The 18,469-nt window shown below is 38.6% G+C and overlaps 1 protein-coding gene across 9 annotated transcripts in view; it reads right to left on the bottom strand.

The window, feature by feature from the left end:
• TTC23 (tetratricopeptide repeat domain 23) overlaps window positions 1-18,469 on the bottom strand; it is a 98,358-nt gene that overhangs the window by 40,776 nt on the left and 39,113 nt on the right. For all 9 annotated transcript variants that reach the window (XM_082736468.1, XM_082736465.1, XM_082736464.1 and 6 more), the window contains exon 6: window positions 8,813-8,990. In XM_082736468.1, the coding sequence (XP_082592594.1) occupies window positions 8,813-8,990 (178 nt within the window). The remainder of the gene's footprint in view (window positions 1-8,812; window positions 8,991-18,469) is intronic.

Raw genomic sequence — 18,469 nt, 5'->3', positions numbered from 1 at the left:
CTTGTCGACATTCTCCAGAAAATAAAAGGTCTTTTCTCTCTGGGCATTTCTGTCACTCCAAAGGAATGAAGAGCGGAAAAACTAGAGGGTAAAATAACAAAACCCCTTTTCTTTGCGGGTACTTACTAAATGGCTTTTAGCCGAGGGCTCCCGTGGAGAGCTGCAGCCACACTGTACCTTTCTGTGTCTAGGTAAAGCTCTTAGAGAAAAGAGGAGCCTTGATAAATGTTTAATAATTACCGTTAATAAATAAAAGAAGCTTATACTGGCAACATGCCTAATGGTTCACAAAGCAGTTTCCATTTTGAACCTTTGAGCAGTTCTGTGAAATGGATAGGGCCTTTTGTAGGACTGGATTTTTTGTTTTGTTTTGTTTTTTGGAGAGGTTAAATGACTTGTATAATCAAAGAGCTGGCAAACAGAAGACTTTGGACTCCCACTCAGATTTTCTGACTTCACACCCAGTGTTATTTCAACGTCACAAAGCTCTCTCTCTAATAATGATTGGGAAGTATTTATTTAAACACTCTCCAATCTTTATTAAACTCAAGAATAAACAACAATAAAAGTCACCGATTAAATTTTACAAGTATTATAAAAATGAGTGAATTACTCTACAGCTCTAATACAGAGAAATCCTTCTAAAAAATTCAAAATCCAAATGCAGTGAAGGGAAATGTTGAAAATGTGAAAGCAATTAAGAAAGCTTTTGCATGGCAAAAAAGCATTATGAATCTACAGGAAAACATATTAGAGCTAATAAATGAGTTCAGCAGGATAGCAGCATGTAAGATAAACCTACCATTTGTATTTCTGCACACTAGCAATGGGCAGCAGGGAAAGGAAATAAAGAAAAAAAAGCGTTTTTGTTTCTAAGAGCATCAAAAGAACAAGACACCTGGGAATAAATCTCCCAAAAGAAGTACAAAACTTATACTATAAAACATGGTTGAGTTTATTAAAAAAAAAGAAATGGTTGAAAGAAACCAGGGAAGAACTGAATAAATAAAGATATCTTATGTTCATGTATGGAAAGCCTTAATATTGTGAGGAAGTTAATATGGACTCAGTGTTTTGTTTTGTTTTTCCAGAAACTGATAAGCTTAACCTAAAATCACATAAAAGCATAAGGAAGCCAGAAGAGTCGAAACAATCTTAAAAAGGAGTAAAGAAGTTGGAGATGTCACTCTTATAGATTTCAAAACTTACCATAAAACTTGTGCACGAATGTTCACAGTAGCAGTATTCATAATATCCATAAATGTACTACTACAAGACATTACATGAGACTGTGGTGCTGGCATAAGGACAGAAATATGGATCAACGGAATAGAATCAAAAGTCCAAAAGTATGGGGTGCCTGGGTGGCTCACTGGGTTAAAGCCTCTGCCTTCGGCTCAGGTCATGATCCCAGGTCCTGGGATTGAGCCCTGCATCGGTCTCTCTGCTCAGTGGGGAGCCTGCTTCCTCCTCTCTCTCTCTGCCTACTTGTGATCTCTGTCTGTCAAATAAATAAATAAATAAAATCTTAAAAAAATAAAAAAGTCCAAAAGTAAAACCTTATGTTTATGGTCAATTGATTTTGACACAGGTCCCAAGGTAATTCTGTGGAGAAAAGATAGTCCTGGGACTATCTTGTCTTGGGACAACCAGGATATTCACATGCAAAAGAGTGACGATGGAGCCCTACTTCACATCCTAAAAAAAAAAAAAAAAGAACGGGGCACCTGGGTGGCTCAGTGGGTTAAGCCTCTGTTTTCGGCTCAGGTCATGATCTCAGGGTCTTGGGATCAAGCCCCGCATCAAGCTCTCTGCTCAGTGGGGACCCTGCTTCCCCCTCTCTCTCTGCCTGCCTCTCTGCCTACCTGTGATCCTTCTCTCTGTCAAATAAATAAATAAAGTCTTTTAAAAAAATGAACTCAAAATGGATCAAAGACTTCAATGTAAAAATTAAACTATAAAACTCATAGAAGAAAACAGATACAAGTCTTCATCAATTTGGATTAGGCAATGGTTTCTTAGATGTGAGGCTGAAAGCACAAGCCACAAAAGAAAAAGCATACCCTGGACTTCAGTGAAAGTAAAAACTTTTATGCTTCTGAGGATGCAATCAAGAAAGTGAGAGGACAACCCAGAGGACGGGAGAAAATATTTATACATCGTGTATCTGATAAGGGTCTAGTGTCTAATATCCCATAGGAAGGACTCTTTTAAGCCAACAATGAAAAAGACAAGTAACCCTATTTAAAAATGAGCAAAGGATTTGAATAAACGTTTCTCCAAAGATGGACAAATGAGCACACACATATCCATGGAGGCAGAACACCATGAGTCATTGGAGAGATTTAAATCAAAATCCCAGCGGGATACCACTCCGCACCCACGAGGATGGCTGAAATCAGAAGGACAGATTCTAACGCGTGTTAGCGAGGATGTGAAGGAAGAATTCTCAGCCATTGCTGGTGGGACTCGGATGCTGAGGCTGCTTTGGAGAATGGCTTGGCAGCTCCTCAAAGAGTCAGGTTCTCTTTATACCCAAGAGAACTGAAAACCTATATCCATGTAAAAACTTGCGTGTGAATGCTCAGAGCAGCAAGATTTGTAATCTCCATGGAGTGGAAACAGCCCAAGCATCCATCAACTGATGAAGAGATGAATCAAGGTGGCCCGTCAGTATTACAGAACATTCGTCAGCCATAAAACAGGGATGAAGTAGAGGCCCCCAGCAGGCTTAGGTGGTTAAGCATTTGACTCTTGATTTCAGCTCAGGCCATGATCTCAGGGTTGTGGGATCGAGCCTTGTATCTGGCTCCGTGCTCGGCAGGAGATGCTCTCTTCCCTCTGCTCCTCCCTCTGCTCCTCCCTCAGCTCACGTGTGCTCTCTCTCTCTCTCAAGTAAATCTTTTTATTTTTATTATTTTTTTAAAGAATGAAGTAGTGATACTCGCTAAGCATGGATGAACCTTGAAAGCAATATGCTAGATAAAAAAGTCAGACACAAAAGGCCACATATGATAGGATTCTATTTCTATGAAATGTCTATAATAGCCAAATCCATGGAGGCAGAAGGTAGACTAGTGGTTGCCAGATGAGCAGTAGAAGAAATCGGGGAGTAACTCACAGTGGGTGCAAGTTGCTTTTGAGGTGATGAGAGTTGTTCTGCGATTGGATAGTGGTCATGCTTGTACCGCTTTGTGAATATGACCAAACTACTACACTGTACACTGTAGAAGGGTGAGATTTAGGGTATATAAATTATCTCAATAAAAACGCCATAAACAAAATAAAATGCAAATGACAAATCGAGTGAAAATATTTATGACACATGTCATAGATAAAGGGGCAATATGTGTCGGACGTAATGACTTTTATTTTTTTCTTAATTTTTAAAATATTTTATTTTTTTAAAAGATTTTATTTTTTTGTCAGAGAGAGAGCACAAGCAGGGGGAGTGGTGGGCAGAGGGAGAAGCAGGCTCCCTGCTGAGCAAGGAGCCTGATGTGGTACTCGATCCCAGGACCCTGGGATCATGACCTGAGTCAAAGGCAGATGCTTAACTGACTGAGCCACCCAGTGTCCCTGTAATGACTTTTAACAGTTAAGGGAAACTAGATAAAAATTCTATTAAAAAGTAGACAAATGATAGGAAAAGAAAATTCACAAAAAATATATTAAGGAAATCCACTGAACCTATGAAAAGATAGACAATTTTATTGTGCAGATTAAAACTATACAGAAACTTCACTTTTTGCCTCTCTGATAGAACTAAATGAAAAGTTTGACGATACAGTCTTTGGGAAGAGGCTGTTGGGGAGACAGCACAGTCTGACTTTGCTGGTGGGGGTATAAATGGTAGAAGCCCCAAGAAAGGCAATATCCAGCAAAACTACCAACACAACCAGCTCCCTTTGGTGGAGCATTCCCATGTCTAGGAATTTACTCTGAAGATACAACTCCAATAATATAAAAATATATGTGAGTAAGATTATTCATTAGAACATTGTCTGTAATTACAGAATACTGGGACCTATCGAAATGTCCAAACGGAAAACAATTTGAGAAAAACACAGTATGTGCCTAAAGTGGATTATCATACCTTTGTACAGATGAATGAATTGCTATAAAGTGATTTCCAGAATATACTCCTACGTGGAAAAAGAACACATACACACAGCAAATAAATAACCTGGTGGGAGGAGGGAGGGACTTTCCTAAGAGAAGAACAATCACTGATAAATGTGGATGGGATGGCAGAATGGAAAATCATTCATCTGCCACCATCACTGTAGAGAGTGGTTTGGGAAAGAGTCATCAACGCGTGCTAAACGTTGAGAAACTGTGCAAACGAGTGGGATATATACATAGTCTTAAAATTGTCTCTCTACTGAATGCTTATTGGTATTCAAAGGGAACAACAGTTCCCAAAGGGAAGAATCACTTTGATTGGGTGATAAACGTAGCGTCACTAATGAAGGACAGGTAGATGTCACGTGCCTCCAGATGTACTACCCTAAGAAATACAATATCCTTTTGTAGTATTCTGGCTGGGCATGCATTGTCCAAACTTAGTCATAAGAAAACATCAGATAAACCCAAACTGAGATATAGTCTAGAAAATGGCTGATCTGTACTCTTCACAAATGTCAATGTCAAAGGAGACAAAGACAAGCTGAGAAGCTGTTCTAGATTAAAGACCAGAGGCATAATGACTAAAGGTAACACATGAACCCGGAGTGGATCTTGTATTGGATGGAAAAAAAAAAAAATGACATAAAGACAGTACTGGGACAACTGACAAAGGAGAATATGGCTTCTACCAATGAGAACATTCGTAAATTTGATTACTGTATTGTGACTACCTCAGAGATTATCTTTGTTAAGTACTCAGGGATAGAAGGACACAATATAATCAAATACTTCCAGATGATTAAAAAGTGTAAATAGTTACCACTTTGTGCCTATATATACATGCATGTGTGTCTATACAGACAGATAGGGAGAACAACTATGGCAAAATACTTTAAAATGGTGACTCTGGGCGGGGGGTGGGGGTGCCTGGGTGGCTCAGTTGGTTAGGTGTCCAGCTCTTGGTTTCAGCTCAGGTCCTGATCTCTGGGTCTCAAGACTGAGCCTGGCATTGGGCTCCATGACCAGTGGAGAATCTGTTGATATTCTCTCCCTCTCCCTTTACGCTCCCCTCCCCTACTTTCCCTCTCAAATAAATAAATAAATCTTTTTTAAAAAATGGTGAATCTGGGCCCTACAAAGAAGAGGGACTACTTAACCCATTTTCCATTCACATAGTACCGAGGGCTCCTAGAGGTGAGAAGGCCTAATACACTGGAAGGTAGAATCCTTTCGATGATTCCTGCTCTTAGAAATTCCAATTTCTTTCTCTACACTAGTATTTCCTAAACTATGGCCCGGGGAACACTAGTGTCTCATAGATATATGATTCTCGATTCTCAGTACCACATTTGGTATTACTTTTTTTTTCTTTTTAAAGATTTTATTTATTTATTTGACAGAGATCACAAGAAGGCAGAGAGGCAGACAGAGGGAGGGGGGGAAGCAGGCTCCCTGCTGAGCAGAGAGCCCGATGCAGGACTCGATCCCAGGACCCTGAGATCATGACCTGAGCCGAAGGCAGCGGCTTAACCCACTGAGCTACCCAGGCGCCCCCTCCTCACCTCTTAGTACTTTGTGAAATAGGTCTCTGTAATTAACAACTCAGGAAACAACAGATGTTGCTGAGGATGTAGAGAGAGGGGAATCCTCCTACACTGTTGGTAGGAATGCAGGCTGGTGCAGCCACTCTGGAAAACACTATGGAGATTCCTCAAAAAGTTAAAAATAGAGCTATCCTATGACCCAGCAATTGCATCACTGGGTATTTACCCAAAGAATACAAAAATAGTGACTCAAAGGGGTACCTGTGCCTCAATATTTATAACAGCAATGTTCACAATAGCCAAACCATGGACAGAGACCAGATGTCCATGGACAGATGAATGGATAAAGAAGATGTAGTGTATTTATACAATGGAATATTACTCAGCTATCAAAAAGAATGAAATCTTGCCATCTGCAATGATATGGATGGAACTAGAGGGGATTAGGCTAAGTGAAATAAGTCAATATGATTTCACTCGTATGTGGAATTAAGAAACAAAACAGATGAACATAGGGGAAGGGAAGGAAAAATAAAATAAGATGAAAACAGACAGGGAGACAAACCATAAGACTCTGAACTCTAGGAAACACACTGAGGGTTGATGGAGGGGAGAGATGGCTGGGGGATGGGGATGGGGGGATGGGCACTAAGGAGGGCATGTGATATAGTGAGCACTGGGTGTTATATGCAACTGATGAGTCACTAAATTCTACCCCAGAAACTAATAATATACTATATGTTAACTAAATTGAATTTACATTAAAAATTTTTTAAAAATTAGGTACCTATGTTTATTACGTTTGCTTCCTCACATCTCACTCACCACACAATCTGGTTTCTGCCTCTTGACTGCCCCAGTGTTTCCCTTGACCAAGTCATCAAGGAAAGAGAAAGGAAAAAGAAAGGAAAGAGGGGAATTTTTAAAATCCTGTGTAGTGCTATGTGTCAGGCCCTGTGCTAAGCCCTTTAGGATTTAGGAATACTCATCCATTTATTCTCCAAACTGCCCCATGTCCTTCGGAACAGCAAAAGGTATCAAAGGACACAGAAGATACCACTTTCACTTTTACTTTTGCTCATGTTTTTCTGCCAAATTCTTCTCTGCTCTCTTTGCCACATCATCCTTCTTGACTTGACCAATGAACTCTGAAGTTTCTTAAGGCTCTGTTGTATCCTTTTCTCTTCTCACTCAATAACCTCCCCACCCCAACACACACCGCTGGGTGATCTCATCCTCTCCCAGGGCAACTGACTGCGTATACGTACATGACTTCCTGACCCCTGTTCTGAGCTCTAGTCCCGATTATGTAACTGACATTTCCACCTGTATAAGCATCTCAGACCCGCCTTCGAAACCTGAGCTCGCCATCTCTCCAGCACCTGTCAACGCCTGCTCCCCAACCCCCACTGTACCTGGCACACACATCCATGCAGTTGTTCAGACCAGAAACCCAGGAGTCATCATTGACTCATCCCCATGCCCTCTTCTCACTTCCGATCTATCTCCATACCTCATCAATTCTGCCTCGTCCATCTTTGTCAAACCCGTCTGCTTCTCTTCATCCTTACTATCATCATCCTTGTCCAAGGAAAAATCATCTTCAGCCTTTGCTACTTTGGTAGTCTCCGAACTGTTCTCCCTACTTCCACTGTTGGCACATTTTCCCTGGCCCATTCTGTTACATACCAGCTAGAAAAATCTTCCTGAAAACCACTGGGTTTGACTCTGGGCTATGCTATTTATTGGCATCGATGGTACTCCTGGGCCTATTGCTCAACCTTTCTAATTCTTGACTTCCTTATCTATAAACTGGACATAATACTATGTCATAGGGAGATAGTAATTAAGAGAGATAATCCAGGGGCGCCTGGGTGGCTCATGGGGTTAAAGCCTCTGCCTTCGGCTCAGGTCACAATCTCAGGGTCCTGGGATTGAGCCGCCCGTGGGCCTCTCTGCTCAGCAAGGAGCCTGCTTTCCTCTCTGCCAGCCTCTCTGCCTACTTGTGATCTCTGTCTGTCAGATGAATAAATAAAATATTAAAAAAAAGAGAGAGAGAGATAATCTAGATAACAGTGACAGAATAGGATATTCTAAAAACTCTGGGTGGGTGTATCCATGGTCCGACAAATTTAAAAAGAAAGAGCAATCCAGAACTCTTAATCCCATGTCATTGCATCTGATCCTAAATAACAAGAATAGTTTGGTCTATATTTTACAACTTTAACAGGGAAAAATGTTCAGACAAAACAATTTAAAATGCGTTTATAGCAGATGATGCCATCCAAAAATATGGAACTCACTGTGATGGTTAATTTTATGTGTCAACTTGGTGAGGCCATGGTGCCCGGTTTTTAGGTCAAACACTAGTCTGGATGTTGCTGTGAATGCATCTTGTAGATGTGATTAACATTTACACTCAGACTTGGAGTAAAGGACATTGCCCTCAGCGATGTGAGTGGGCCTTATCCAATCAGCTGAAGGCCTAAAGAGCAAAAAGCTGAGGTTTTCTGGAGAAGAAGGGATTCCGTCTCAAGACTATAACATCGAGATCGGGCCTGACTTTTCAGCTGGCCTGCCTACCCTATGTATTTTGGACTCGTGCGCCGCCCCCCACAACTGCGTCAGTCAATTCCTTAAAATCAATCTCTCTCTCTGTATATGTCCTGTTGGTTCTGTTTCTCAGGAGAACCTGGACTGACACATTCACAGAGGAGTCCTACAATGATAAAGGAGATCAGGAGCTAATAAATGACAACTCCAAGTGGCTTCAAGTGAAGATTTTAGAATGGTAGAAGACTTTAGATGGTAGAAGATTTTAGATGGTTAGAAAAGAACCCGAATCAGTTTGAAAACATAAGCTCTAAATAAACATGAGAAGACAAAGAACTTCAGAAAACAAGATTTGAATCATGGCACTAATAGGAGAAAAGCTGTCTTCAAGGCATCAGGCTATCTGAGGACCATGCACCGGGCAACAGAGGACCCCTCTCCCACACTTATCCCTTCGGTCACCTAGACGAAGATGTTCTTATCCAGAGCAAACAACAAAACCAGGCATTCTGAGCTGCTCTTCCACTCGTGTCCATGGAAACCAGTGGGTCCAGAAGAACTTTGGTGGCCCGTAGATTGCAGCTTACCTGTAGAAAATGGTTGACGGATGCGTCGTGAAGTCCCAGGGCTTGCTCGACACCGGCTAATTCCCTCAATATTGGTACACACTCAAGACTTTTTTCACCTCGACTGCTCTCAATATATTCTAAAGCCTCTTGGTAGTGAGGCAGAGCTTCTTTTGATTTCTTCTGACTTTGATACATCCTAAAAAAAAAAAAATCAAAGAGATTACTTCTTAAATAATTAGAAGACATATAGGTGGGAAAACGTATAAATATAAGGGTTACAATTTGGCTCTCTGACCCCTGTTGTCCAGGTTCACTCTCCAGCCAGCAAAGTTCTTGTTTCCTCCAAAGAGGCAGCAGGCACATGGTCAAGCAGGTGGAGTCTAGAATAACGAGGAAGCTTTGGATCCTGGCTCCACTAGCTACCAGATGTGTGAATTTCCAGTTGCTTCACAGCTTTCCCATCTCTGAGTTAAGAATAGTAACAGTCCTTACTTTATTGGGTTACAGGGAAGATGAAATTAGCTAATACTCATAAAAACACCTAGAACAGTCTCTGACATACAGTAAGTGCTATGTAAGTGTTGGGTTAAAGAATATAAAATAGTTAACAATAAGAGCTAGCACGAAGGACACCGAGATGCTGATAACTGATCTGTTGAGAAATTACAGAAATTTCCCAGTATTGGTGAGGGCACAAAGCACTCTCATTAACTGTTAGAAAGGATATAATTTGAGCGTAAACTTTTCTGTATCAAAATTCTACATACATAAGTACAGACATATTTCTGCTAATGGCATTTTCATAGTTTCTCTTAGAAAGAGTTACTCTGGCAGGACATGTACGGGGATATTTATCTAAGCACTCTTTGTAATAGTGGAAAAGTACAAAGCACTTAAAATACACAAATAGGAGATCCTCCAAGCAGATAACAGTAAGTATCTCACTCCTGTGGAATGCCAAAATAGCCCTTAAAGTTGATGTAGATCCAGATTTACCGACATAGAAATATAAAAGGCAGAATACAAAAATGCTTTGTATAGTATCTCATGCAGTTGAAAATGTTATAGCTTAATCTATATGCACGATATACGCATTAAGAGCCATCTAAATGGACAATAAAATGTGAGCAGTAGTTACCTTTTTTTTTTTTAAATTTGACAGAGAGAGATCACAAGTAGACAGAGAGGCAGGCAGAGAGAGAGAGAGGGAAGTACGCTCCCCTGCTGAGCAGAGAGCCCGATGTGGGACTCAAACTCAGGACCCTGAGATCATGACTTGAGCCGAAGGCAGAGACTTAACCCACTGAGCCACCCAGGTGCCCCAGCAGGAGTTACCTTTAAAGGGTTGGTAGTGATTTTGACTTTACTTACTTATGCTTTCTAAATTTCCCATATTTTCTTCTATAAAATTCTATTACTCTGACATCAGAAAAATGTTAATTTAAAAACTGTAAGTTAAGGGGGCAGTGGAAAAGGTTCTTGACCCTTTCTGGGATAAAACCCCGTCACGTAAAAAAAATAACCATGTATTTTGTTCAGCAAACATACTAGCAGACATTTAAAAAACACTCTTCTCTAAAGTATTTGTTAAGAAATACTTTGGAGTGCCTGGATGGCTCAGTGGGTTAAAGCCTCTGCCTTCAGCTCAGGTCATGGTCTCAGGGTCCCGGGATCAGGTACTGCATGGGCTCTCTGCTCGGCGGGGAGCCTGTTTCCTCCTCTCTCTGCCTGCCTCTCTGCCTACTTGTGATCTGCCTGCAAATAAATAAATAAAAATCTTAAAAAAAAAAAAAAAAGAAATAGAAACTTTTTCTTGCATGGAAGAACTTTATGTATCAAATTCATTATGAAAGCTACCAATCCCTTCTATGTTACCCTTTACCTTAGAATCTTTACTACAAAAAGATCTTATAATTCCTAACTGCCCATGGATAAAGGGACACATAATGTGATTAAGTGACTAGGAAACTACACACATGCAAAAAAAAAAAAAAGAAGAAGAAGAAGGTCTTGTTTTCAACTCAGTCACTGGAATTTGTTCACAACCATTTTGTTCTCTAATAAATTTCAAAGGAACTGATAGAAATAAAAATGCTCTTTGGATCTGTGGTTCAGATGGCCACAGTGAAATAAAACCCGGACTGGATAACTTATGACCTGGGACACCTTCTCTGACTGGATGAGGTCAGGGATATGTTCCTGGACCAAACAGGGCCCAGGTTGTAGCTTACAGCAACTCTTCACCTTAGAAAGGAAGAGATAAATAAGTGACTGAGTAATACCGGATTTACTGAGCTTTGGATGTAGCTTTGTAAGTATCATATTTTGCTTTTGAAGAGAAAAATCCACTACCGTCTTGGGTTATAGAAAGAGGCTTTGAAACATATGGCTGATAACAAATCACTCAGCCAAAAAAATTAGATTCCTGGTAGACAAATGTTTCAGAACAATTGAAAACAGGAGTCACCATAGCCTGTGCACCAAATCTGCTCACTGTCTATTTTTGTAAATAAAGTTTTATTGGCACACAGCCCCATCCACTTGTTTCCACATTGTCTCTGGGTGTTTTTGTACCTCAATGGCAGAGTTGAGTACTTGCAACAGACACCTGCAAAGCCTGAAATATTTACTGTCTGGACCTTTACAGAAGAAGTTTGCTAATCTCTGGTCTAGAATCTAGAGAAAGCTTTTAAAATGACTTCAGAGTTTTTTTCCATCTACTTTAGCCTAGAGAACTCCAATAATGCCACAAATATTTGAGCACAGGAAAAAAAAAATAATCTTCTTCCTTTCTCGTGTTCATAAATGATGAAGCATGTGCCAAGGAATAATAAGTCTTTTGTTTGCAAAGCTGCTGTTAAAATCATAGAAGGGTAATAAAGCAAATACAAATGCCAGGATGACTTCATTTGAGCAACAGTTTCGTTTGCTTGTTTGTTTTTAAAGATTTTATTTATTTGAGAAAGAGAGAGAGTATGAGCAGGGAGAAGGGTAGGGGGAGAGGCAGACCACCAATCCTCACCAAGCAGGGAGCCTAATCCTGGACCCATTCCCAGGACCCCAAGCTCATGACCTGAGTGGAAGTCAGACACTTAGCTGGCTGTGCCACCCAGGCACCCCATAAGCAACAGCTCTAAGAAAAAGCAATATTGAAAGCTTAGTAATCAAGTTTATAAATGAAAAAAAAAGTAAATAATAACAAGACATAAGTTAATTCATATAACAACTGTTCCTTTCCTGAGACAGAGCATGAAAGAAAAGTATTTGAGAGTTTGGAGCCGTGGAGAACAGGGACAACGTGTAGCCATTTACCTACCCTTAGCCACATTACTACGGCATATTACTCCAGGCTAACCCATTTCTTTTTCAGGTATCAGAAAGTCCTCCTTCAGATACTGGACCCTTGGAGACAATTTTACAAAAAAAAGAACCCAGGATGAGAGGCAGGACCATCAGTTACAAGTACTGCAGCAAGAATAGAAAAACCCAAGCCATAGGATTTTTTGTTTCTAGGAGAGAGAGAAAGAGAAGGGGGTGCACGTGGCAGAAGGAGATAAGAGAGAGAATTCTCTACCAGGCTCCATGCCCAGTGTGGAGCTCAATGTGGGACTTGATCTCATGACTTAATCTCATGGCTGAGATCATGACGTGAGCTGAAATCAAGAGTCAGATGCTCAACTGACCGAGCCACCCAGATGCCCCCCAAACTGTAGGTGGAGCATCCTTGCAGACAAGATCGCACAACTTTGGGCAGGAACATAATGTCTCTGCAACTTGGTGTTCAATACAGTTGTTGTAGAGCCAAGGAAGGTGTCTGAAATGCTTTGAAAACTGAGGCAAGTCATACAGATTGGTCTTAAGGGCCTATACCTTCGATCCCTTCCTCCCAACCACTGGTCTGTCTGGACCTAAGTGCTACAGCTTCAGGTTGTTCTTCTGTTGAAATGGGCTCTACTGTGGTCTCACACTCACCCACTTATGATTTTGGAAAGCCCAAATAATAAGCATAATCAGTCAAACGCATGCGCCACTGAGGAAGGCATTTTCTTCTCCTGCTGAGTTTTTAAAGAATCTGAGAATAATCTATTATAGGAATAATACATAGTCATTAAAATAAAAGATACAGAAAAATAAAAAAATATACATAATTAAATAAATAGTTTATATTTATATTATAAATTATATGATTATATATAATTTATATAATTATAAATAATAGTTATATAGGATTGCAAATTATATATTTTATATAATTATAAATTATATAATATATAAGTATATTATAAATATATAAATTACATAATATATAATATATAAATTATATAATTATAAATTATATAAAAGTACATTATATTATATTTTATTTATATGAAATATTTTATATTTATTTAATTTTATTTATAAAAATAAAAAATGTATATATATAATCACAACAGCCAAAGATGAGTGCTGTACACCTTGATATATACACTTCAAGATAATTTTCTATGAATATTTTTTAAATGGATCATCATGTTTTAGAACCTGCTTCTCTCACTTAATCATATATCAAAATGTGGCAATGAATGCTATCACATCACTTTTAGTGGTTGAGTGGTGTCATATCAGATTTAATTGACCACTCACCTTCAAAAATAGTATGAGTTAGAAAGTTTAAAAAATAGTTAGTGGGAAAGTTTTATAAATTTAAGAATTTATATACATATAAATATATGTATATATAAAAATAACTTGCATATATACTATATAATATATAAAATATATAAACAACTCTTGCAATAAAATAAAAAGAATATATGAACAACTCTTGCAATAAAATAAAAGGACAACCCAGTTTAAAAATGGGCAAAGTTTCTAAATAGCCATTTCTCCAAAGAAGATATACAAATGGTCGTAAACACAAGAGAAGATGTTCATCATTAACCATCAAGGAGATGCATATTAAAACTACAGTGAGATATTACTTCATACCCACTAGGACAGTGGCTGTTAATAACGATAAAGAAAAATAGTAACAAGTGTTGGCAAGCATGTGGGAAAACTGGAACCCTTATGTACTGCTGGTGGGAATGTAAAATGGTGCAGCTACTTTGGAAAATAGTGGCAGTTCCTCAAAGTTTTAAACATAGAATTACAGTATGATCCAGCAATTCCACTCCTTTATATATCCCCCTAAAAATGAAAACATGTATCTACATAAAAACTTTAACATAATAGTACTACCCATAAGAGTAAAAAAGTCCAAACAACCCAAATGTCCCTCCAAGGAATGTCCATTCTAAGCAATGAGTAAATAAAATGTGGTATATCCATACAATGGAATATTACTCAATCATCAAAACAAGTACTGATAGGGGCGCCTGGGTGGCTCAGTGGGTTAAAGCCTCTGCCTTCGGCTCAGGTCAGGATTCTAGGGTCCTGGGATCAAGCCCCACATTGGGCTTTTGGCTCCACAGGGAGCCTGCTTCCTCCTTTAAAATCTTAAAAAAAAAACCCAAAACACAAAAAAACAAGTACTGATAAACATGTTAAACCATAGATGAACCTTGAAAAAAGTATGCCAAGGGATAAAGGCCAGTCTCAAACAACCTAACCTTATACCTGAAGGAGCTACAAAAAGAACAACAAATAAAAGCAGCAAAAGGAAGAAAATACTAAAGACTAGAGCAGAAATAAATGATACAGAAACTAAAACAAAACACCCAACAGAACAGATCAGTGAAACTAGGAACTGGTTCTTTGAAAATAAAATCAATAAAATTGATAAATCTCTAGCCAGACTTATCAAGAAAAAAGAGAAAGGATTCAAATAAATAAAATTACAATTGGGAGAGAAGAAATAACAACCAACAGCACAGAAATACAGACAATTATAAGAGAATATTATGAAAAATTATATGCCAACAAATTGGACAACCTAGAAGAAACTGGATAAATTTTTAGAGACATATAAGCTACAAAAGCTGAAACAGGAAGAAATAGAAAATTTGAACAGATCCATAGCCAGTAATGAAACTGAATCAGTAATCAAAAATTCCCAAAGACAAACCAAAGTCCAGGACCAGATGACTTCACAGGTGAAGTCTACCAAACACTTAAAGAAGAGTTAATACCTATTTTTCTCAAACTATTCCAAAAAATAGAGAAGGAAGGGAAACTTCTGAATCATCCTATGAGGCCAATACCGCCCTGATACCAAACCCAGACAAAGACTCCACCAAGAAAGAACTACAGGTCAATATCCCTGATGAATATAAACACAAAAGTCCTTAACAAAATACTAGCAAACCAAATCCAACAACACATTAAAAAATCATTCACCACAATCAGGTAGGATTTATTACTGGGCTGCAGGTGTGGTTCAATATTCAAAAATCAATCACTGTGATACACCACATCAATAAGAGAAAGGATAAGAACCACATGATAATTTCATTAGATTCAGAAAAAACATTTGACAAAGTACAATATCCACTCATGATAAAAATCATCAATAAAGTAGGTTTAAAAGAAACATAGCTCAGCTCAATAAAGGCCATATATGAAAAACCCACAGCTAGAAACATCATTAATGGAGAAAAACTGAGAGCTGTTCCCCAACATCAGGAAAAAGACAAGGATGTCCACTCTAACCACTTTCATTCAACACAGGACTGGAAATCCTGGCCATAGCAATGAGACAACAAAAAGAAATGAAAGGCATTCAGATCAGCAAGGAAGAAGTAAAACTTTCACTATGTGCAGATGACATGAAACCATATATAGAAAACACAAAGACTCCATCAAAAAACTGCTAGAACTGATGAATTCAGGAAAGTTGCAGGATACAAAATCAATGTACAGAAATCCACTACATTTCTGTATATCAATAATGAAGCAGCACAACAAGAAATTAAGAAAAACAGTCCCATTCATAACTGCACCACAAATAATGAGGTATCAAAGGATAAAGTTAACCAAAGAGGTAAAAGACTTGTACTTAAAAACTACAGAAAAGTGATGAGAGAAACTGAAGACAACACAAAGAACTGGAAAGGCATTCCATGCTCACAGATTGGAAGAACAAATATTGTTGAAATGTCCGTACCACCTAAAGTGGTCTACAGATTTAATGTTCCCTAACAAAATACAACAGTATTTTTCACAGAAAAAGAGCAATCCTAAAATTTGTATGAAACCACAAAGATCCCCAAAAGCCAAAGCATTCTTGAACAAGAAAAGCAAAGCTGGAGGCATCACAAATTTTGGACTTCAGGTTATATTATAAAGGTGTAATAATCAAAACAGTGTGGTATTCGTACAAATGGAACCGAATAGAAAGCCCAGAAATAAACCCACAATTCTAGGGTCAATTAATCTTGAACAAAGCAGGAAAGAATATCTAATGGAAGAAAGACAGTCTTTTCAACAAATGGTATTGTGAAAGCTGGACAGCAACATGCAGAAGAATGAAACTGGGGGCACCTGGGTGGCTCGGTTAGTCAAGCATCTGAGTCTTGGTTTCAGCTCAGGTCATGATCTCAGGGTCATGGGATAAAGCCCCTCATTGTGCTCCGCATTTAGTGCAAAGTCTGCTTAAGACTCTCTCTCCCTCTGCCCCTCCCCTGCTTCTGCACGTGTTCTCTCTAAAATAAATAAATAAATACATACATCTTTAAAAAAGAGAGAGAGAATAAAACTGGACCACTTACTTATACCACACACTAAAATAAATTAAAAATGGATTAAAGATGTAAATGTGAGAAAATCGAAAAAGTCTTAGAAGAGAACACAGGCAGTAACTTCTTTGATATTGGCTGAAGCAACTTCTTTGCAGATATGCCTCCCGCGACAAGGGAAACAAAAGCAAAAATAAACTCTTGGGACTGCATCAAAATAAAAAGCTTCTGCATGGTGAAGAAAACAATCAACAAGACTAAAAGGCAACCTAGGGAATGGGAGAAGATATTTGCAAATGAGATATCCAATAAAGGGTTAGTATCCAAGACATATAAAGAATTTACACAACTCAATAGTCAAAAAATGAATAATCCAATTACAAAATGGGAAGAAGACATGAACAGACATTTCTCCAAAGAAGATATACATATGGTCAACAGACACATAAAAAGATGTTTACCATCACTCACCATTAGGGAAATACAAATCAAAACTACAATGAGATGTCATCTCACACCTGTCAGAATGGCTAAAATCAACAGCACAAGAAATAATAGTTATTGGTGAGGATGTGGAAAAAAGGAACGCTCATGCACTGTTGGTGGGAATGCAAACTGGTACAGCCACTGTGAAAAACAGTATGGAGTTTCCTCAAAAAGTTAAAAGTAGATCTACCCTACCATCCAGCAATCCCACTAGTAGATACTTAGCCCAAGAATACAAAAACACTAATTCAAAGGGATACTTGCGGCCCTATGTTTATAGCAGCATTACAATAACCAAATTGTAAAAACAGCCCAAATGTCCACTAACTGGCGAATGTGGTATATAATTACAATGGAATATTATTCAGCCATAAAAAGGATGAAATCTTGCCATTTGTAATCATGTGGATGGAGCTAGAGAGCATAATGAAAATGCTAAGCAAAGTAAGTCAGTCAGAGAAAGACAAATACCATATGACTGCACTCAAAAGGGGAATTTATGAAACAAATGGGCAAAGGGAAAAAAAAAACCCAGAGAGACAAATCAGGAAACAGACTCTTAAGGTGCCTAGCTGGCTCAGTGGGTAGAGTATGTGACTCCTGATCTTGGGGTTGTAAGTCTGAGCTTAGTGGTTGGTGTAGAGATTACTTTAAAAAAAATCTTTGGGTGCCTGGGTTGCTTAGTCAATCATGCATCTGCCTTTGGCTCAGGTCATGGTCTTGGGGTCCTGGAATCAAGGTCCTGGGGTCTTGGGCTCCTTGCTATAGAAAGTCTGCTTCTCCCTCTCCTTCTGTCCTCCTTCTGCTTGTGCTTGCTCTCTCTAATAAATAAATACAAATCTTAAAAAAAATCTTTAAAATTGTTTTTTAAAAATTAAGACAAAAAAAGAAGCAGACTCTTGACTCTAGAGAACAAACTGACCGTTGCAGGGCGGGGGGATGGGTGGGGACGGATAAAATAGGTGATGGGGATGAAGTAGGGCGTGATGAGCACCGGGTGGTGTATGGAAGTGTTGCATCGTTCAGGTGTACAACAGTACACCTGAAACTAACACTGTTAAAAAAAAAAAAAAGAAAAGAAAAGGAAAATGGGTGGGGGGAGAGAAAAAAAGGAAAAAAAAAAAAGCCAAGTCACAAAAGGTGACACATTATATGATTCCACGTATATGAAATGTCCCAAACCAGGCAAATCCACAGAGACAGAAAATAGATTAGTAGTTGTCAGGGGCTGGGAGAACACGATAACAGAGATTGTTAATGGGATGAAAAGGTCAAAATGATTGTGGTCACATTTGAACAACTCTTGGGGATATACCAAAGGCCACTGAATTGTGTATTTCAATTGGGTGAACTGTATGGTATGTTAATTACAACTCAATAAATCTGTCCTTTAAAAAATTTGTGAACATTTGGAAGAGAAACTAAATATAGATGTGATTTAGTGGTATCTGTAAAGCTAGTAATTTTTGTCTAAAAAATAATTGTAATAATGTTAAACAAAAATCAAAATATTTTTCTCTTAATATCATCC

The sequence above is a fragment of the Mustela nivalis genome, assembly GCF_964662115.1.
Source record: "Mustela nivalis genome assembly, chromosome: 6".
In the NCBI taxonomy this organism is placed as follows: domain Eukaryota; kingdom Metazoa; phylum Chordata; class Mammalia; order Carnivora; family Mustelidae; genus Mustela; species Mustela nivalis.
The sequence above is the reverse complement of the archived record's forward strand: the minus strand, read 5'-3'. Positions and strand labels throughout refer to the sequence as shown.